This window comes from Metopolophium dirhodum, chromosome 1, assembly GCF_019925205.1.
Source record: "Metopolophium dirhodum isolate CAU chromosome 1, ASM1992520v1, whole genome shotgun sequence".
NCBI classification, from domain to species: Eukaryota; Metazoa; Arthropoda; class Insecta; order Hemiptera; family Aphididae; genus Metopolophium; species Metopolophium dirhodum.
Window position 1 is genome coordinate 138,246,903 of NC_083560.1, and position 23,086 is coordinate 138,269,988.

Sequence of the window (23,086 nt, forward strand, 5' to 3'; positions counted from 1 at the left end):
ATAATATCAAATTAATTTAAGATAAGGATCATCAAATAATAGTTAGAAAAATAACAATATAAAAATGATTATTTTATAATAACAAATTAATTTAAAATAAATGATGTTAATTTATGGTTGAAGGGTAACATTTTCAAAATGTATCAAAAAAATGTTCATATGACATTTAAAAAAAAATCATAAATTAACAATATAATTGTATCATTCATCTATCCTCAGACTAGTGGCCAAACAACAATATATAATTATTAAAATATCATCATTTTAATCAGAATGTGATGAAATCCTAATAATTATATAATCATATCATTAACAAATAAATAATATTTTGATGTCAATAAAATCTTTTTTTGCTATCTGGGTAGGTATAATGTATATAGAATTGGCTATTGGCATTATAAATGTGGGATTGGTAGTACTACTTAATACCAATTAAATAACAATTTTATTGTTTTAATAAGGCATACTCTTTTTATTTAAATAATTAATAAATTATTATTATTATCTATATAATATATAATTATTATGACCAAATTCTTAAAAATCCTGTAAATTCCTGGTTACATAATGGACAGCGTTGTGGGTCTAATAATATTAGGCAATCACCACACACAGCTATGTGTCCACATGGTATGAACGCATGAGTTTTCTCTGAAACAGAGCAAACTACACACATTTGATCAGAGTTGGTAATTTGAGGAAGAACAGGCGGAACCTGAACAAATGGTAAGTTTTCTATTTCCAACATTCTTATTCTATGGTCAGTTTCAATCATCCGTATCATATCAGGATCTAATTCCTCTTCAATAATAAAATCTTCTTCATTCCCTGTAATGTAAAATAATTATTTGGGTTTTGTAATGTGTAAGAATTTTATATAAATATAAAATATTAGTTATTATTTATCTGAACACATGGTAGTGCGCCGGGCAAGTCCTATCAATACCAGTCTCCAGTGTATCTTTTCACAAATGGATTCAGCCGGTTATTCTAACTCTCAGATATCAGCTTTCTCTTAGGACGGACTTTTGAAATTTGAAACTTAGATTAAGCTTAAGAACTTAAGACATTGTACATATTTGAGACCATAATACTAAGCCTTTTGGGGAGCACTTCAAAGTGTGCATTTTTGTTACTGACTGACTGGATAATCATATGTTTCAAAGAAAAATAACCTGTAGTTGATTGAAATATTTCAGTTGTTGACAACACCAAAGAGACAAAATAAACTGGCCAAGTGATAAGCAATCAAGTTAAGAGAGATCTGTTGCATATAAATGTATTTATGTATTAAGGATATTGATTAAAGAAAGATTAAACTTGGCCACAATGTAGATATCAATACTTGGATTTGGATAGGCAGAATGTTTTTGAAGTGGACTATGCCCTTTTTTCACAGTTAGGTTTTTGTTGAATTACTATTAACAAATTAACTTACAATCATTGTCCTGTTGGTTACCACTTTCATTTTGTTGAATGTTCACCATTTGATCATCTAGAATTGATTCAAGGTTATTTCCAACAAGCAAGCGATTTTTTTTTTTAGGTAAGTAAACAATGTATCAAAATGATGGATCTTCTTTATTAAAATTGTTATAATACTTCAATAGCTTAATATAAAACAATATATTATGTAAATACCTATATTTTCCAACAGAGGGCCATCATCTATATTTTCTGCCTGAATATTGTCTTCAATTGTAAGATCATTTGGTTCATTAACGTTCAGGATATTGTCAAATTCGTGGTCACCATCATCTATTGTCTCTAATTCATCGGTTTTATCGTCACTTACAGGTCTATTGTAGCTTTCATTATCGCTCTCAATTAATCCATCTTCTGGTTCTTGATTATTATCTATAATGTATTGGTGATTTTGAATTTGTATACACAGTTTTAACGGGAATACCTGACAAATGAAATAACTTTTGTTCTAATCAATATTTTTTATATAATTTACTGACGCCTGCTCTACATGAATAGTGTACAATTTTTAAATCTGATAATTTTTTTTTGAACAATTTAAAATAGAAAATTTTTGTGTCAAGTTTGTCATATTGTTTATTTTTAAAAAATAATGTTATATCTTATTACGTTTATTGTAAAGTTTATCTAGTCATCAAGAACTTTTAAATTCAAAAAGTACAAACTTTTAAAAAATATTACCTGATTTATAAATTGGCTATTTATAATTTTTCAAAAATATGTATACAAGATTTAAAATATTTTATTTTTTTTTTAAATGAAAAAAAATATGTTATACTATATATTATTGTATAGGCTGTAATGAGTCTGTAAAAATTATCAATTGGAACAAAAGTTATTTTATTTGTCAGGTCTTCCTATTACACAGTGCACATTATCTTTTGTATAAGGTGGATTACCTTCTTGTTATTGAATTTCATAGTATTCTTCATTTTCATTGTCATATGTTACGTTAAGTGAAAAATTTCTTAATCGTTCTTCATATGATGCCACGGAATACGAACAACGTTTCAAAAATTCTTCAATGTTAATGAGACCAAGATGTAGTTGTTGAGTAGCATATTTTATTTTTACACTATTGGCAATACATTTTCCTCTAGTATTCCTTGTGGGATTCAGCCCATTCGATAGTTGGTTTACTACGATCAGTGTACCTACCTTGCATTAAATTACACAACTTATCTATAACAAAATAAATCAAACAAGGTCATGTTAGTAACAATTAAAAGCAAATATCCTGCTTATATATTATTATGTTTATGTATAACTAAAACAATATATATATATTTTTTTTTATATTAATTTCTTTTATTCTTCAAGAAGATAATAGGCTTCACCGAGTACAGTACCTATGAGGATTGAGGGTGTCTATTATAATATCATTGTATGTATAAGTTTAGTCTGTGAAAATTAATAAAAGTGTATTATAGTTATAACTTATAAATGTGTGTGACATATATTACAAACGTAAAAAACATATTATATACCTACTTAAAAGAAAGTTAAATGAACTAATGTAAGTTTATTATTTTTTATTCACACATAAATTATCATGTCATTTTTACTTTCTATTTTCATATGTACATTTATTTGTATGAATATTTTTATTTTTTATTTTTTATTTAAATTTTCTATTGTAACCTCTTTTGCCTCACAACAAGCAATGCTTATTGGGATCAAAATTAATCAAAAAGTAGTTATTTTATTCAACTGTATAATTGTAAATATTTATTTGATTAAAAAAAAAAGTAAAATTAAAAAGATACTGACTAAGAAATGTCCACAGATTTGGGTGAGCCACTCCAAAGGAATATCTTAATTTACTGTAAAATGATTCTAGATGGTTATTTGTTCTCCTGGGTTGATTATTAACAGATAATACATCACATCCAACTTTGGCAATCCAAAACCTATTAAAATGTATGTATCAGCATAATAATTTAAACAAATAATTTTTCCTAATCTAACCTTTCATAATAATCAAATAGTAGGTTCATATTTATATCATTTCTTCGTGCATATCTCTATATAGATCTTAGGCCTTGATTGATTTTATCCCTAGGTAACAAGGGTAGCACCATAATGCGTCTTAATGTATTAAGAGCATGTCGATTTTCGTTCACCAAATTTAAATACCCAAGACTTTTCATCTTCTTCCACACTGCCTAGAAAGAAGAAATATATAAGTAGTAAATATATTTAAGTAGGTACTAAAGAACTATAAAGAGAACACTACACACGCATGCATTGTCTCTGTCTTACAACGCATAACATAATATGAAATTGAATTCTGAATAATCTATTTAACTCTGTTATGTGAATTAACCTTGTGAGAGTTCGTCGCTTTTTAGAGCTCCGAAAACCACCCATGACGAAAGGGGAACACTTTCGTCATGACCTGTGAGCCGCACCGCGTGAGACCCGAGGGTCAAGTCGGTGGAACTCACAGGCTTTGATACACGCAACTACAAATGAATGTAGAGGATTTATGTTGGGAGAGAAAAAAGAATATGAGTTAATTAAAATAAATAATAATAGTATTAGGGTAATTATGTGGGTATATTTTACATGTCGGTTATAAAATAATAATATAAGGGCACATGGCAAATACAATAAGTATATAAGTTTGGCAAATACAATAAGTATATAATGGCACATGGCAAATACAATAAGTATATAAGTTTGGCGCATACTTCCCCGGCCCACGGGAGGCGACACGCCATATTAATCATGGTATGCCCTCACAGGGTTACCGGGAAAGCGTGCGGGGTTTACATTAGTCGGGAAACAGGGGGAATACATTTTGTAGGGAATTGTCTTGCGACGCCTCCTCCGGTACACACGTTATACGAACGTGAATTTCGCATAACGTGTGGCCCACGTGTTGGTAAAGGGGGGGAATAAGGGGAAAGATATGACATATTACGACTGGTTGACTGTGTGGTTGACGTGGTTGACGTGTCCGCTCCGGCCGTCGCCCGGGCCCTCGTGGTTAGTCTTAGCCCATCATTTTGTTGTGGACAGCGTGGTTGACTCTTTTAAGACGGATCCGGGTCGATGCCAGGTGGAATCGGCAGACGGACTGTGTCGGCAGACGAAAACTGTATCGGCGGACGAAAACTGTATCGGCGGACGAAAACTGTGTCGGCAGACGAAAAACTGTGTCGGCAGACGAAAAACTGTGTCGGCAGACGATAAACTGTGTCGGCAGACGATAAGTGCCTTAAGTGGTGACCAGTCGACCGACAGAAAGGAATTTAATAGCCAGCGATGAGATGGTGAGCTGATCGTCCGGCCGTTGCTGGTGTCGTAGCTTTTGTCGTGGTAGTAGGGTGGATCAGTGTCGTCGTTTTGCGGGATTGTACATATTATCGTGGGAGTACAGTATTGTCTGCGGGCCGTACCGGCGGACGCGACGAAAGCGCCGGAGGCGACGGGTGACGGGCAACCGCGACACGTCGGCGACGGTCACTGCATGATGACGGGGGGATCGGGGAGCATTTATTGCATAACACTGCGGTCGTTTGTGCATTAGCGCGCGATATCTACTTTTATTACTAATGGTTATAAGAATAACGGTGCGTTGACTTGTCAACAACGTTAGCAATAGGTATGTTCAGGGATGGTTATCATAATTTATGAGGCTGAAAATTCCGTGACGTTACAACCTATTATCAAATTTAAAAGTAAGAATATTATCTTGTGAATATCGTAGGTTTCATTTTATATTTTAATTTAAAAGTGAGTTATGAGTACCTTAAATTTAAAACTATTTGTACGTCTTGCAATACTTACTAATAAATTGCTTCAAAATTAAAATATACAAAAACCTAAAAGATTCACTAGATAATATTCTTACTTCTAAATTTAATAATAGGTTAATTTTCTCCAATATGAAAACTAACAGAGTTAAATGAATTATTCAGAATGTACAATTTGCCATGTCATGCATTTGTAAGTAGGAGACAACAAATGCTGGTGTAATGTCCTCAATAATTGTAAATAGTAAATATAATGTAAGATAATTTTATTTACTTGGTTGTGATGAAACCAGCAACCAATCCGTCTCGCAGAAGGAAAGTTGTCTTGCAATGTTTTACTCAAGCCAGTTTCAAAATCAGTTAGTATTTTACGGGGGCTAAAGTTTGGTAGAAGTTGAGTTTTAATGTAACTTAACACAGCTTGGTAACTACATTTTTTCTTGGACTCCATCAAAGCATAAACTAGTGGTATACTCTATAAAAAACAAATAATGTTAATAATAAATTTAACAATATAGTGTAAGTAGGTATTTAATTACATATTGATAGTTTATACTTATACAATAAATTAAGTAGGTAATAACTTACATGATTTTCTATTATACCGTGTAATGTCAAAAGTTGGTAACATTTAGGCTTCGAAGGAACTATTCTAAAAGTGGCATCAGCATGTAACTCTCGCTTACACATAGTAAGAGCATTAGTTATCAGAGACTGTGATGCAAATACTATAGAATGTTTGCCATTTGTATCCTGTACACAACCAGTGTTGAGTTCAGATAGCAAAAATAACATCTAGATAAATATTAGATTACTAGCTAAATCAATATATAGATTAATATCAAGATAGAATATTCAATTTTTAAATATGTAGATAAAATTTTTTCATCTAGATTTATATCTTACAATAGTTAATTTGTATTAATGCTTGACATGTTATTGGATTCTTGGTTGAGTAATTTTTTAAGGGATGCAAACCAGGAAGGCTCGTTTCAAGGTGTCTAGTGTCAAAAATATATTATCTAATGAATAAATATACATATAAAATATTTAAATACCTATATATTATATTTAGCATACAGTAGGTACCAATTTCAACGTGTAACAAAATATCAAATAACCAAAATCATGGTTAATTACTAATTAACATATATTTTCTGGTTTAAAAAACTAGTTTATATTTTTTATATTACATTCAAACTGCAAATTAAAATATAAATGCTAAATTAAAATAAGTACAAAAAAAAAAATAATAACAAGTAAAAAATCTTTTGTTCCTTTTGAAAATATTAATTATATAATAAAACGTAAATGATTTATCAAAACAACATACGACTCGTACAAATATAAATACTAATAATATTTTAATTGTTAAACAAATAAATTATAATGATATGTCGCTTGTTTAGTTCTTTGACTTGCAATATAGTAACATCTCAAACGTTTTGTCTCCTAGACGATTTCTCCTGTATGTTAATACTTGGATTGCTCCACTAAACAGTCGTTCCACTGGAGCTGAAGATGGAATAGTTGTGTTGTATTTTAAGAACACTTTTTTAACTATGGGATAATCTTCTAAAACACTAAATTCTTTTTTGGGAGAATTTAAGAACGTCAAAGCCTGTACACAAGAAAAGTTTGTAATTCTTGATTCATCAGAAGAGGATCCATTATTAGTGTGTTCATACAAACATGAGTAAAATTCCTGGTCACTATCATCACTGTCTTCATTATCACTAGCTACAGCCTTTTTTTTTTTGATATCACTCATATTAGTATACATTTCATTGCACTCAGTCAAAAAAAGTTGTTTGCACAACTCAATGTATCGAACAGGAATCCAACTTAATTTGAACTTAGGATGACTAATTGATGCAATGACAAAACATTTACTTTTGGGCAAGGACAAATCAAATAAATAGGCAAACCTTTGTTCTAAACTTTGAACTACTTTAATACATAATTGTCTACAGTATTTTAAATTTGTTAACGCTATTAAAGTGCGGCGTAAAACTAAAATAATAGGTGCAACATAGCCCAAGAAACCTTTTTTTTCACATTGCATCTTGTCCAAAGAAATTGTTAAAGGTTCCATTACGTTACAGTACTCCGTCAAGAAATCCCATTAATTTTGTTAAACGTAATTCTTCAAATGCTTTAATAATTTCAGTTTTATGAGCCAGTACCTTTTTAGCTGCATCGAATAACGAGTTCCACCTTGTCATAATAGGTACTGGAAATTTGCAACCACATATCTCAAACACTTTGTCAGATGCAACCGTGCTATTACTTAATAAATTCCAAAAGCTTTGCAATTTTTTAAATGACGATTCAGACATTTTATTGTATTTACTATCATCAATTGAAGAAATATCACGTGTTGCTATCAAATTTAAACTATGGGCACAGCAAGTAATATGTGATGGCAGAGAAAAATTATCGTTCACTGCGTTCGATATCACTGGAGTTGAGAGTACCTCATTGACATCTATCAAATTTAAGTTTGTATCTTCATCGTCAGCTGTATCAGTACTACAGCTACCAGTATCACTATCTTCATTGAAATTGCCAAAAGTATAAGAATTTCCCTTATGTACATCAGGTAAAGGTTTAGAAAATGTCTTTAATGATTTACTAAAATTACTGGCGTTGTCTGTGACAGTATGAGTAATTTTTGAATGGTCCAATTTGTATGTTTCAGTTATATCAGTCATCATCTCAGCAATATTAATGTAGTTATGGCTTCCTTTCATTCTTCTACATCCTAAAATATGTGAATTTCGTTCATATGTAGACTCATTTATCATATGGCACGTCATACCTATATAAAAAAATGAATTTATAATAATACAGTTTTAAGTTGCTTATTAAATGTATATGTATAATAATACAATACCTACAACAATACCATACCACAAATAGTTAAAAAATGTTATTAAATATTACCATCGATTATACATAATATAATATAGTACACATAGTGTATTATACTATGTACTATAATCATTGGTATTACTTATTCACAAATTGGTAAAAATGTCTAGATCAATTTGGTAATTTTATTGAAGTTTTACTATGTAAATGTAGGTACAGTATAATTAAAAAAAATATAATTATAATATATTTACCCATAAAGCTTTTATTATTTTAGCTCCAAATGTTCGCAGTTGTACAAATATAATTATGATTTTGTATTAAATCTGTTATCATTTGCACATAAAATGCATATTATCTGGATTTCAATTGAGCTTTGATTTGAATTCTGTTTGGTAAAATAGAAGTATCTTTAATGCCAGTAAGTCCCATGATTAATTCTCGAAAGCTACGTTTTTCGCATGTAATCAGAGGTCTCATTTCATTAATTATGTAATTAAATACCAACTCATTCATCTGAAACAAAATAGTTTTTTTTACTTATCTATTAGACAGTTTAAACTTAATATTGAAAGTTTTGTAATGTGCCAGAACAGATTAACCTGAAAACTATTATTTTTATAAAATCCACTAGGGAATATAATAATATTATTATATATAAATCCTTAGCTTTTAAACAATCTATAAAACACCAATCCACTTAACTCTGGTTAAGTTATAATGTGAGTAAGGCAACTCAAATATTGAAAAATATTTATTAGTTCAAATTTTAGGTGGGTTAGTCTAACTCATTAAAAATTAGTTATTCACTTTAATCTGAATCTTTTTAAACTAGATTATACCGTGTTCAATTTGTAATAGAAAAGATTATCAGTAGCCTGCATAATTTGACAAAACTACATAAAAAAATTATCATTGTCTTTATAGCTTAATTACTCATATTTGTTACTTTAAGTTCGATAAAAAAATAATATTAATATAATTAATAACTAGGTTAAAACGTTAAATTACCTTTTCCTTAGACACTTTTTTAGTAGAATCATATATTTTAGTTTGAATTAAGGTAGACGAGGTTGATCCAATCTTTTTTCTTTCTTGCATCTTCAACTTTTGACATTAAAAAGATATGCTGACTCTAAACAAATATAAAAATTAATAATAAATTAAATAGGTTGGTAGGTAAGTCAAAAACACTTATATAATAAACAAAAAATACTTTTCAAAACTATTATTTCATAAATCCAATTTGATTAGGTAGCTAGGTAGGTACCTATATTCTTTTTGAATTTTTTTATGTAGTAATTTTACAAAAAAATTTATAAAAATTAATTTATTAGAACAAATATTATGAAAACTTACCTTAATATGACTTAATAAGTTGCCACTTGAAGTTGTGTATGCAGTAATGATTTTGTGACAGTTTAGACAAGAAGCTTTGATTTTGTCACCATTTATCGACACCAGTTTATATACTGTATCGAATAAATACTGAAATTTAAGTTCTGGCAATGGTGCAGGAACATCAACAGCAGGTGGAGGTGGGTCATCGACATTTTCTAGACAAATTCTTTTATTGGGCGTTGAAGACGTTATACTTAAAAAACGATCCATATTGGTAGTAAACAAAAAAAACTTGAAAAGAATAAGAAAGTTTACGAAACGAAGTTGTAAATAACAATGAAATTAATCAACACTCATCAGTCTGTGCTGTATAGGGAGTCGCAATAGTAGTAGCCACTAGTCAGTCAATTATCTAATTGATTAAATGAGTGTGACCACGGCTGACCAAAGTATAGTCTAGTGAGTAGTGACTAGTATCTGGTAAAGAAATTAAATTATAGTACAAATATTATTATTTATAACATCCAATTGGGAATTGGTATTGTCAATACAAAATAGATGTGCGTGTGTATTCTTGCCGGTCGAGAACTATTTTTAGTTTTTTCCACATTATTTACTGATCGACGGGATATTATCGTGGGGTATAACAGCTTGTATTGATATACGACCTCGACAGCGTCGGCGGTCGGCGTACGGGTGCTATTGTTAATTCGATAATAATGAATCGTCATTAAACATACTTGCGTAGTATCATATTATTATAATATTTGATGGAAAATGACTAAATGAAAAACGTACATTATAAAACGAGATTTATCTAGATATTTATGTAGATTTCCATAACTTAAATCTTAGATACCAATTAGATATTATATAATTTATTCATCTAGATAAGATAAAGGTACTTAATTTTCATCTAGATAAATTATCTAGATAAATGTATCTAGATACAACTCAACACTGTACACAACCTACAAATTTAAAATAATTTATATTCTTCAGATATGTAACAAATATGTATAATATGAGTTTACCTTTATAAACTACTTCCCCATCAACACTATATCTGTTTAAATTTCCGGCTGTAAACTGATTGGCCAGATCACGTATGGTCTCGGGAATCATTGGAAGTGACAATGTCCTCGCCCTTCTCATAAAACTCTCAGCTGAATGTTTAGTGTAATTTGAGGCTGATTCTGGAAAACTAAATTATTTTTTTTTTTAATAATATTTAAATATATTTTAATATAAACAAAATAGATAATACTATACGTGGTTTTCTATTAATCATTTAAAACACGTCTCCTTATTTGAAAACAATTAACTATTTTGAAAATATTTCTTTTATATAATTTTAAGTTCTTAAAAAAATATTTTTGGAATATAATCATATTTCTTATGGTTTTTTTTTTAGTTTTCTTTTCATTGACAACATATATTTCTAATTTCACATTCCTAAGCATAATATAACTCAGAATATTTTGATCTCTACAAATACAATTTTCGACAAGTAGTTAATTGGTGGACCACATTTTATGGGGTGTACCCCTAACCACTCAACTCCTCACATCTAAACTATAACTCATAAAAGCTACTCATCCAAAATTCAAAAAATTCAATTTTTATAGATCAAAATACTGCATAAATATTTTGCTTTGGAATAAGGAATTTTAAAGAATAAAAAAATGTAAACGTGTTAGTATTTACATGAAAAAAATAATAAGACGATAAGACCTGAATTTGACCGATAATATCCCAAAATAAAAATATAATTCGGGCACAATCTATTGAACATTTGTGCCGACAAGTAAGATCAATGCATTTATCGCTCCCCTCAGAATCTATATTGCTTGGTGAATCAATATGTAGATTGTAGGTATATACTTTTTGAATAGGGTTCAACTTAAAAAAGGTGGGCAAGTGGATGTCGCTCTGCTGTACTGTAGGTTACAAGTGGGTCACTGTATAATGGATGGTATTAAATTTGAATTCAATGATATAATATCATTGTATAAGAAAAACGATTCTGAGTGGTGACGGTATGTCAGTCTAGGTATAAGACATTATATACTTATCTATGGTATTAAAAAAATATACCCATAATAGGGACCTACCTATATGTCCTATAATAAATTCCAAATTAATCATACCACAATATCCATACTTATCACCCGTTATACATCAACAACAAACCCTGATACCATCATAGATATATAATAGTGTACTTTAGAAGTTTCAAGTACCCACGAATAATATTATTTCTAATCACAACAAAATAACTAAAATAGTTATTATAGGTTTTTAATATGTAATTTCATCCAAATTTGAACTTAAAATGACTATAAAAACAATCTGTGCTTGTGTATTTTTTAGATTTTTTGGTAACAGAATGAACTACTAACATGGAATCTTGTTTTAAATTTTCAATCCTTAGCTATAAAAACTGAACATTTTATAATTTATTAATTACAATGATTGATAATTTTCGAGATTTTGATAAATTCTGTCCAAATTTGATCTTTAAATGCTTATAAAAAAAAACTGTGCACATGTATTTTTAATATTTTTCAACTGCTATTGTAAAAATATATCAGGAGTTTTGTTTTAAATTTTTACATTTTTTGGCCCAACAGATAAAACTTTATTGATATTTATAGAAAAAAAAAACTAAAAAAATTGAAAACTGTAAATGCCCGTAAACAGCTCAAAAAGAGTCTAAATATTAAATTGTATGGTGTATAGGAAATACTAATATAAACATTCAGTGAAATTTTCATGTATCTACGGTTATTCGTTTTTGAATTACAACAAAATAAGGAAATCGCTACATGAGAAATCGAGTGAATATCCAATATTGTAAAATTATTAACTTTAAACGCTCATAAAAATTTAATTTGACTTTCCGTTAGAGATTTTTTCATTGATAAAGGTAGACAAACTTATGAGTAATCTTGTATTACATTTTCAAATCTTCGATTTAAAAAGAAAAATTTTTACGAATTCTTAACTCAAAATAATTTGCTAAATTTCGTGATTTTTCCATATTTTGTCAATTTTTGAACTTTAAATGCTTATAAAAAAAACTGTGACTAAGGATTTTTAATATTTTTCATCTGCCTTTGAAACAATATACTAGGAGCCTTCTATTAAATTTTCAAGCTTTTTTACCCAACAAATAAAATTTTATTGATATTTTTAGAAAAAAAACTAAAAAAAAATGGAAAATGAAAATGTCCCTAAACAGTTCAAAATAAATCAAAATATTTTGAAAATGTTATCGTGTATAGAAAAGGCAAATATAAACAACCAGTCAAAATTTCATGTTCCTACAGTCATTTGTTTTAAAGTTACACCAAAAACCAAATTCGATTTTGTCAAAAACCGATTTTGCGTAGAAATTCCCGTTTTTCTTTAATTTTTATGTTGTTTTTTCCCGGCGCTTGTGAAAACTATTGGGAATTTTAAATATTATTTTGACCTCCCCAATGCACCAACGATATTCACTTTCCAATCGAACAAGATACTGAAGTGGAAAATCGAAGCATTGTTTCGACTACTTATCGTGTACACAGACACAAAAATAAATATAAAAACACACATCATTGTAAAATCAATACATTCATCGCTCAGCTCAGAATCTAAAAAATGTATAATAAATAAATTAAATATAAATTAAATTTTAATTTATGATAAATAAGAAATTAACCTACAGCTAAGGTTGACCCTCAGTGTTAGGCAGAATAATGATATAGAAACGAATACCTGCATTGTGCATAAGATATAGGCACGTATATCGACGGTCGTACTGTCGTATTGACACGACATTCGTCCTCAAAATAATTTTTAATCTAGGCTACTAAGTGATAGAACGGACATACCTACATATGGTTTTTCAGATAATCTAACGATTTTATAATAAACAAATTAGATCAGAGTTCTTACTTGCGTGCTTCCTCGTCATAAATTTGAGTCAGTGGAATTAAATCCGTAGCAGATCTCATTTCCAACGCTTTTTAAATTGTGCCATATGAATCACATTTAAATCCACGTCGTGGTTATGAGTTCGATTTGGAATCTTTTGTCCATTAGGAAGTTCCTTCAAAGTTGCATTACAAAAAAACTTTTTTGCAAATTTACATTTGTAGTACCTATAAGGTCATTAAAAAAATATTATTACTTTTTTGTAATAACTAATAATAAGTAATAATGATATGTTTTTGATTAATGGGGTCAGGTAAATTTCTAAAACTCTACACAGTTTCGTTACATTCTAAATCCATCACTGCAGTTGATAAAATATTAAATTAATTAATAATTTATGAATAAAAAAGTATCTATACAGTATACTTACGTTACACCGTTATGCCTTCCTTGGCCATTCTTCACGTAATAATATTCTTCAAATTCCATTTTAACACTTAAAACACAGAACACTAACAGAATCAACAATTAAAAAATTATTCTTTTAATGACGGCTATGGTGTGCTTCTAACTGGCGTAGACGCAGAGTACAAAATGTATAATCATAATGCGTGCTTGGATTTCATGTTATCCAAAAGTAAACAAGCGTGATCGACTCGGACGACAACGGTTATAATTTACGCAGATTGTCCAGTGTATAATAATATAATATAATAATACACTGTTTAATTCTGGCTGTTTTATTTTTATCGATATTAAATTTATAAATTACGTCCAGTAATGTAAAAAATAGATATCTTCACTTATATTCCAATTCTGTGCATCTCTCCGCGGCACCATGCTATCGAACCCGGTTCACCAATGGCAGAGTGTTACGCGGGGGAACCAGTTTTCGTCGGTGCGCGGCGGTCTGTCGCTGAGCAGAGAATAGTTAATTTCCTGTTTTTTTTTTTCATCAATACTTATTCAATAATCAATAATATAATAGGAAAATATTATTGTATATATTGAAAAGTATGTCCATTGTATGTACATATTTTGTCCATGGTTTATACAAAATTCAAAGTATTAAAACCAATTCGTGGTGAATAGGTGAACGAAAATTTGAAAAAAGTGAATCTAGTTGGTACTTTGGAAGTCTAAAGTAAAAAATTCCCAGTAGTTTTCAAAAGCATCAAGAAAAATAAACCTAGAAATTGAGATTTTTACCCAAACCCAGCTTTTGAAAAAAATTGATTTTGTTTTTTAATGTAACTCTAAAAAATATAACTGAATATAGATGACATTTTCACTGAATGTACATATTAGCAATGACTATACACCATAAGATTTTCGAAGTATTGTGATTCGTTTGAAATATTTATAGACATACGAAAATTTCTAGTTTTATTAGCGTTTTTTAACTATTGTCACCGACAATTTTTCGGTCAGTCAAAAACTTGAAAATGTAATAAAACATTCCTCATTAGACCTAGTATTGTTTATAATTTGGTGGTGTGATTCTTTATTCCAAGAAATAAAGTAACATACACAACGTTTTAAATTTTATCATATCATTGTTTTTAAAATATACTAACAATAATTATTTGTTTAGTTTATTTTTAAATCATTATAATATTTTACATTGTGATTAAACAAAAATATATTAAATTAACTAATAATTTTCACCATAACAAATTTCAACATGTAATTAGTAGTGTTCAAAAAAATAAAAAACAATATGATTTTAAATTATATCTTATAAATTGTGCCTTTAAATTTAGGATATTTATACCTGTATAGTATATTATAATGGTTAACATTTTATCAACAAATAATATCCATAATAAGTTTTTGGTAAAGAGCACTTTATTATATAAAACATGATAACATTTAAACATTCAAAAATTAACAGTAAGAATAAGAGTGAAAAGAAAAACTAGTGATGGTCCATAGAAGATTATTTGATCTAAATGAGCTGAATCAAAGTTGAGTAGTCAATGTTTGTTAATGTAAGATATTCTTATTATTCTTTACCTAGTTTATCCAAAACTAAGCTCTTATTTATTGGCTAAAACAAACAAACAAAAAAAAACAAATTAATATTAGTATTGTTTACACATATATTATGAGTGTTACATAAGTATATAACTTTATCCACTGAAGTATTATGTAAGGAACTTAAATAATGAATATAATAAATAAAAAGCATTATCAAAAATGTATTTAGGCTCGAGTAAGAAAAAAACTTGATATCAAATATCATTCTTATAATCTTTATACATAATAAATTATATTTGGTGCACAATATTATATTCTTTGAAGTTATGCTTACAATATTTACCAAACAGCATACGCAATGGCAAAGTATTTATCTAAAATAGCAACTTACACTAAATATTGTTCACACTGAATTTTTCCAATTAGATTATCTCCTTGAGGCTCAGGAACATTCCTACATCACCTACAACTATTGTTCCTTGTTGACTAGAACTAAAACACTATGATTGAAATTTAAACTTCATCAATTACCTATATAAGCAATTGATCATGTATTCATAATATTTAACACTCTTAAATAGATTTATTATCGATGTGATTATATGAATATTGAATAGGTAACTACTTCTAGGAAAACTACTGGCATAGAATGTTGTACGATGCTGATAGCGTAATTACCAAATTCGAATAAACGTATGTAAATATCAGTGGCGTATATAGGGGGGAGGCCCCCTAGGCCAGAGCCCATAGTGAAATTGCAGTTTCAATTAAAGCATTTCATGTATACTTACACAGCCGGTTGATTAAAATCATTTTTGAGGAATCAACAAGGAAATGATTGTCAGGACTTGCTTTGATGGCTTTGATGTTAAATTCATAGTTAGATAGCTGTTCGCGCCGGCGGTAGCGTCGTAATAGTCCGTCCACACCGACCGATCACACACACACACACACCGCAAGTTTTGTATTTATTATTTTTATGTCAATTGTGTCGTCCGTGAATTATTATGTAATAGATAAATGTAGATAATGAGTTATGTAATGCAGCCGCCGACGGCTCGCTGTGTGGAAGCTTTAACACGGCCGCCGGAATCGTCAGTCTATCCCGTTACGCCAACGCCGAAATTACGTGAGCAAATCGCCGTGCCGAGGTGTAAAATTTATATTGTTTGTAGTATAGATTAATATATTGTTTCGTTAATGTTAGTGTGCGCAAATCGCCATGACCATTATTGTGTTGTAAAATTTAAGGCACGAATTGCCATACTTATTTTTATTTTGTATAAGTGAAGTCGCGAATCGCCACTTGTATCAATTTTGCCGCGTACGCTAATCGCCGCGGGCATTATATTCATTGTTGTGTTATTATTATTATTTTCATTATTATACAGGATAGGTAGCAGCTGACCAGCCGTGCACCGTCCAAATTGTGAGTTTATTATTTATTATTCATTATTATATCCTGTTGGGCCAGAAGGGCCACAATATTATTAGTCATATTTTATACCTTTATGTTGCTGTGATTTTTTTTATATTCCTTGTGTCCACAAATAATTATTTATTTTGTGTACAATACAACAACCATTTTTACCAGCAACCGTGTTATCCATTATTAAATAGAGTTACCTTTCTGTCATTATTTTATAAGCTTACACACTATCACATCTACACACTCACACACCCACCACACACTAGCACTCTCTGGTCTTGCACGGCGAACCCGTCCACTTCCTTTGAGTCGCTATAACATATATACACACAAACACAAGTCGATCGGTGTGTGAACGTTGCGTACAAGTATTGCTGTACCGGGCGCACGAGCTATAATTGTATCGTTCCCGGCGCGATCAATAGCATTAAAATATACATAATATATGAAATTGTCAATATTTTTTGAAGAAGAATTAAAAAATTAATTTTACATAATTATAAAATTAAATGCACAATTTTTATTTTTATTTTATGTCATAATTATAACCACCCAGCTCCCTAAAATATATTTATAGTATTATGGCTATGTTAGTCGTGCTACGCTTGAATATTGATAAATTGACAAAATTGGCTCGTAGTGAAAATAATTTGTATATACGCCACTGGTAAATATGTAATAGTTTTTTAGGTTCAATAAATCATTTATTAGTAGTTGTAGATGACATTCACATAAGATAATATTGTACTCTTAAGTTCCCAAACGTTTCGGTTTAGGCCCTTTTAAAACGTACTCCCGGAGTCGGGGGTCCTCAACAGCTCAACCCCACCCCTCTTAGGTGTATTTTGAAAAAGGTTTTGTTTCGACGTTTCTGAAACTCGAGATTTGTATTGTTTAGAGGTTGGTGATCAAATTTGGCGTTTTTGCCGAGACCATAGGAGCTGTTTTCCTACGTCTTTGGGACTTCAAAAGTTCAAAATTTGCGTTTTTCAGGGTTTTCAGCACGGACACTTAGATTTTTGGCGCGCAGAGCCGTTATTGTTTTTGGATGTTATAGAGGACTTTGAGCCGTATCGATGGATACCAGGATCGAGATTATCCAACTTTTGGTTCGAGAGTTATGATTTTTCGTGTGTTTTTTGTACTTAAAAAATTACGTTGTAACTTGTATTTTGGATTTTCATTCGATCACTACAAAACTCGAGATTCTAGTCTTTGGTATACAAGGATTCAAAAATGGTTTATGTTCGAAGTACGTACGACCATTATTTCGTCTGTAATCGGAGTAGCAAAAAGTTTAAAAACGCATTACGTGATTATTCGTATAACCAGACGTTTCATTATGGTATACGTCTGTTAAACGTTTTAAGTAATAATTATTTTGAACTTTTTTTTACATTTATTTTAGTAGGCGTGTATCTCATTATTTATTAATGTAAATCGATAGGTATATAAGAATAAAATATTAAAACCTATAAAATAATAGGCCAATTCACTCTAATATATATATATATATATATTATATATTTGAGCCGACAACACAAAATTGGAACGGCTGGATGTACATTTTGAAGTACTAGCTCCTTCAATATTGGTCGTATCGTCTTGAAATCTTCAAGGTTCAACGCAGTGACACCTCTAGATCAAATTTCTGCTCTCAAAAAAGCCGCGTATCGATCTAAAGATTGACAAATTGACAAAACAAAATTACCCGCTAATTTTTTTTTTTAGTATTTTAAACACGTAATTTACCGCCTTAGTAATGTGTTAAACAACTTTTACCATCTGGGAAATTATGTAGGTACGATTCTGCTTTGATCCTTGTAGGTTTTATAGGAGTGGGACTTATATTGTACTATTATAGGATTTAGGTTTTCGTTAGATTTTTCAAAACCAAAATTAAAATTCAAGTTTTAGGATAAAAAGTTATTACACGTGTTGGGAATTCTAAATGTGTCTATTCAAAACCATTTTAAAACTAACTGTTTAGGCGATATACGGAGAGTTGTGACTATTTTAGTCCAATACATAATAAAAACAGTTTATAAATTATGCCAAATTAACTAGAAATAACAATTCATTTTATTCCATAAACTAATTATAAAATAAATAATAAATATTAAAATTTGTATTGGATATTCTAAGATATTTTAACATTAAGCTCTTGTTTGATATAGTACAAATTACTAATTGGGTTGATTATATTGTATTACAATATTATAATATTTATTAGTAATTATTGAGAAAAAAAGAAAATACATTGGAATATTGTAATTTATTATATTTTGTCCCCGGGCACAGGGCAGTGAGCGATGTAGGTACAGAACTACAGACCTGCATTTGTCATTCAAAATGTATTGTAGACACAGTTATAAACTTATAATACATAAACAGTCAAATAGATGTATTATAGATATGTCATGTGATATACCGATACAGGTACATTATACATATTAGTTACCGACAGTGATGGGAAAATGGTCCAACAATGGGCAAACATTCTGTCTTAAGCATTACAGTAAATTACACAATAAATGAATGACAACAATAGTTGATTGATAAATTGGTAATTTTAAGGACATCAAGGGGTCAGTTCTTCTTTTTAGAAAATTGAATTAGGCTCTTATGAGTAATTCAATTTTAAAAATATAATTAAAATAAATAATAATTTACCTAAATAATTAATTAGTACAGTGCAAAATATTTTTTATCAGCCTATACTAGTGAATATAGTGATACGTTTATAGACAAAATAAAATATACATTTATTTAATTTATTTGAAATTTCTGTGGTTTAACGTTTTGATACATTTTCTTCCTTACTTTAATAACCATTTTCTAATTAAAATAATATGCTTTACTAATATAGCAACTATATGTCTGATGAAACAATAATTCAATAATGTTATCAATTCATGCATAATTATTTTATATCTATCTAAGAATTTAGTTTGTTTTCGGGTCTCTAGTACCCCACTAACTATTTTACTTTATTACTTTCAACTTTAATTTGATTTTCTGATAACTTAATTGCACTTATACTAAAATATTTTCAAATTGTAATAAGCATATCATTACAGGCAACTGAGTAAAATAACCTTACAAATAACATGGTATCCATTACATTAAATCATTTTTTTATACTGTAGGACAATTCATTAGGGATAATGGATAAAACAAATTTAAAACAAGTGATATGCTTTTTTAAGTTTATTAAAATATATTTTAAATTATATTAACAACTCAAGGTAGGTGTGTAATCAATATTGCTCATTATGGTACCGCAAGACAAAAATAACAAGGACCTAAATTTAACTTTTCAATTTGGAATTGTTATTCATTTATTTCGGAAGATTTACCTAGGACTAATAAGTTATATAGGAATGGCATAATTTATTGTTTTACTTCAAATTTAAATCAATGCCATCCAAGTATTTAAAAAGTCATATATCTGCGCTGAAGAAAAATAAAATATAAACAAAGTAAAACTTAAACAATATAGGTACAGCTGGTGAATATCCACCTGCGAAAAAAAATAGTTAGACAAAGTACAGCGTTTGAAAAATATTGGCTTTGATTATAAAAATAGAACAACCAATGAATATTTACTAGGAATATCAGTTAATTTCCAATATTTTGCAAATATAATATTTTACAATTAAAACTAATGTGATATCTAGAACAGCACGAAAAAAACAAATTGCGATAAAAAGTATTAATGTCAAAGGTTTTGACCGAAACAATTTTTGTGTTCAAGGTTTTGACGGTAACAATTTTTTTGTTCAAGATTTTGATGTTCAAAGCTTTGACGGAAACTATTTTTTTGTTCAAGATTTTGACGTTCAAAGGTTTGACGAAAACTATTTTTTTGTTCAAGATTTTGACGTTCAAAGTTTTGACGGAAACTATTTTTTTGTTCAAAATTTCGACGGTCAAGGTTTTGATATTCAAGTTGAAAGTTTTGAAGTCCAGTTAAAATAATAATTCAAATGAATCCAAATAATTCAAATAATTAATTGTAAGTTGTTAAATAAAGTTGGACGGTTTTTGTGAGAAAGGGTATAAGTCAAATTATACAATTTTTCAGGAGGCAAAAAAAACTTGATAACTTATACAGTGAAGTAAATATATGAACAATAGAATTTTTTATCATTTTGTCTGTGCATGATAGCACTGTATTTGACAACAGCTTACTGCGTGCCCAGTTCGAAAACAATGAGTTTGAAGAATGTTTTCTTCTGGGTGATGGTGGTTATCCATGCAGGAGTTATCTCATGACTCCTTTACTGAATCCCTCTACTAACTCCGAAAAAAATTATCAAGTAAGCATATTTTTAGATGTCATTAAGTGATAAAATATTAGTTAATTTTTATGTTAAATACAGAAAGCCCAAATAGGTACGAGGAATGTCATTGAACGTGTTTTTGGAGTTTTAAAACGACGATTTCCTGTCTTATCTGTTGGCATTCGCACTCAACCAAGGACAGCTTTGACAACAATTGTTGCTACTGCAGTTTTGTATAATATTTTACTAAAACAAAATGATGAAATGCCATTAAATGAACAGCAATTAGACAATAATTTATTAGAAGAACTACCAGCTTTGCCAGTAAGACAGATTGGAAATGTTGTAAGAAACAATGTAATAGAAACTTATTTTTCTTAACCACAAAATAATTAATGAATAAAATAAACATATCATGTTACATATCTTAGGTGCGTTTTATTTATTTTTTATTTTTGTCGTCCCAACATTTCGCAGCCCATTAAAAATCATGGGAAGTGGCGGTTTGACATAATTGATAAATTGGAGTGCAGGCATTATTCGATGATAGGGTTTTTATCTATTAGTTAATGCTCCATCACTTAAAAAGTAATTCACATTTTGTACAAGAGGGTGCTGGGGATGTACTAATTTGAGTACAGCCCCTAGTTTTGTTTGAAACTCTTCGGCACATTGAAGTAAAAATGATTCTTGAAAGGAGATCTCAAAGTTTTTGGATTAAATTACTTATAATAAGTTTATTTGATCACTAAAAAACATTATTATCTACTTTTTAATATCTGTTGAATAACTAGTTCTAGTTAATATTAATAATCTTTTTACCTAAAAACATTTTTTGTTCGAGAATAAACCTTTTTATTTTTTACATAAAAATGATATAACAATAAATCCTTATTAAAAAAAAATATATATATTAAGTCAAATATCTTTTGATTAAAATTAAAATAAAATCATAATTCCTTTTGTTTTATCAATGTAACTATAAATTATTAATAATAATTCTTATAATTCTTTTAATTTTTTCTTCAATTCGTATTCTAAAATCTCTTCTTTTAGCTTGTTTTGCTTGGCTTGGGAAATATAATTGTCTCTTTCTTCCTTCAGTTTTTCAATTGCCACAATTTTTCCAATTTCTAAAATGTCTAGCTTTATATCAGACTGTTTTCTTTTAAGATTGTTGTTGTCATTTATAAATGATTCCTTTAAATTATATGAACTTAATTGCTTGTTAGTAAGTTCATTTAAATTTTCATATACCTTCTTGGGAGGTACACGCGTTGTTGAACTCTTGGGCAATTTTTTTCGTGGCATTGAAGTTTCGATTGCTTTTTGTGTTGACTGCTTGTGACTAGTTATGTTTTCTAAACAAAACTAAACACTTGTATAAAATGTGTTTTATAAATTTTAATAACAATTTTTACCATATGTTGCGTGTTGATCATCTACCACATCATCAAATTTAAGAGATATTGGTTCTAAAGCATTTACTTCCATATCATTAGGGCCCAAATAAGAATCTAAAAAAAAAACAACAACACAAAATAAAATATTTTCGAATTGAATTTCAAAAATTATTTAAAGTACTTACATTCTACTGGACTACATTCATCAAAAATTTCAACACATTGATCATCAGTATAAACTGGAGTATAACTTTTATTTATAACTGCAGATGTACTAGGAAAATCGCCATCACAATCATAAGGTGATTCTACTGATTCAAATGGAAGCCGTAAATACACGGAAAATAATCAAACGGACCATCAATTTGCGGAATTCTTGTGTCAAGTTACGGAAATAAAAATAGTGCTAACCGTCAGATTACGGACCGTCAAATACCGGAATTAAAAAATTTACGGACCGTAATATGACGGAAAACCTTAATATCACGGACCGTAATATGACGGAAAGTAAATACGTGGACAGTAATATGACGGACCGTCACATTACGGAAATTGAAAAAGCTAGTCACCTTGTTTTTGTTTTCGGCAAACTTTGTGTCCTCACAA

General features: G+C 29.3%; 2 protein-coding genes and 1 pseudogene across 2 annotated transcripts; 1 reads left to right on the plus strand and 2 right to left on the minus strand.

The window, feature by feature from the left end:
• Window positions 1-523: 523 nt before the first annotated feature.
• LOC132936287 (uncharacterized) lies at window positions 524-13,741 on the minus strand (annotated as a pseudogene).
• A 4,286-nt stretch (window positions 13,742-18,027) lies between these two features.
• Window positions 18,028-21,463, plus strand: LOC132932695 (putative nuclease HARBI1). The gene is made up of 3 exons (XM_060999062.1): window positions 18,028-18,043; window positions 20,932-21,113; window positions 21,177-21,463. Exons 1-3 carry the CDS (start codon window positions 18,028-18,030, stop codon window positions 21,456-21,458), a joined length of 480 nt encoding a protein of 159 aa, XP_060855045.1. The 3' UTR covers window positions 21,459-21,463.
• Window positions 21,464-22,079: 616 nt separating this feature from the next.
• LOC132932696 (uncharacterized) lies at window positions 22,080-22,810 on the minus strand (the record flags this gene model as incomplete). Its single annotated transcript, XM_060999063.1, has 3 exons — window positions 22,080-22,438; window positions 22,499-22,594; window positions 22,666-22,810. Coding segments are annotated over 3 exons (600 nt in total), but the record flags the coding sequence as incomplete, so codon positions are not given.
• Between the last annotated feature and the right edge of the window lie 276 nt (window positions 22,811-23,086).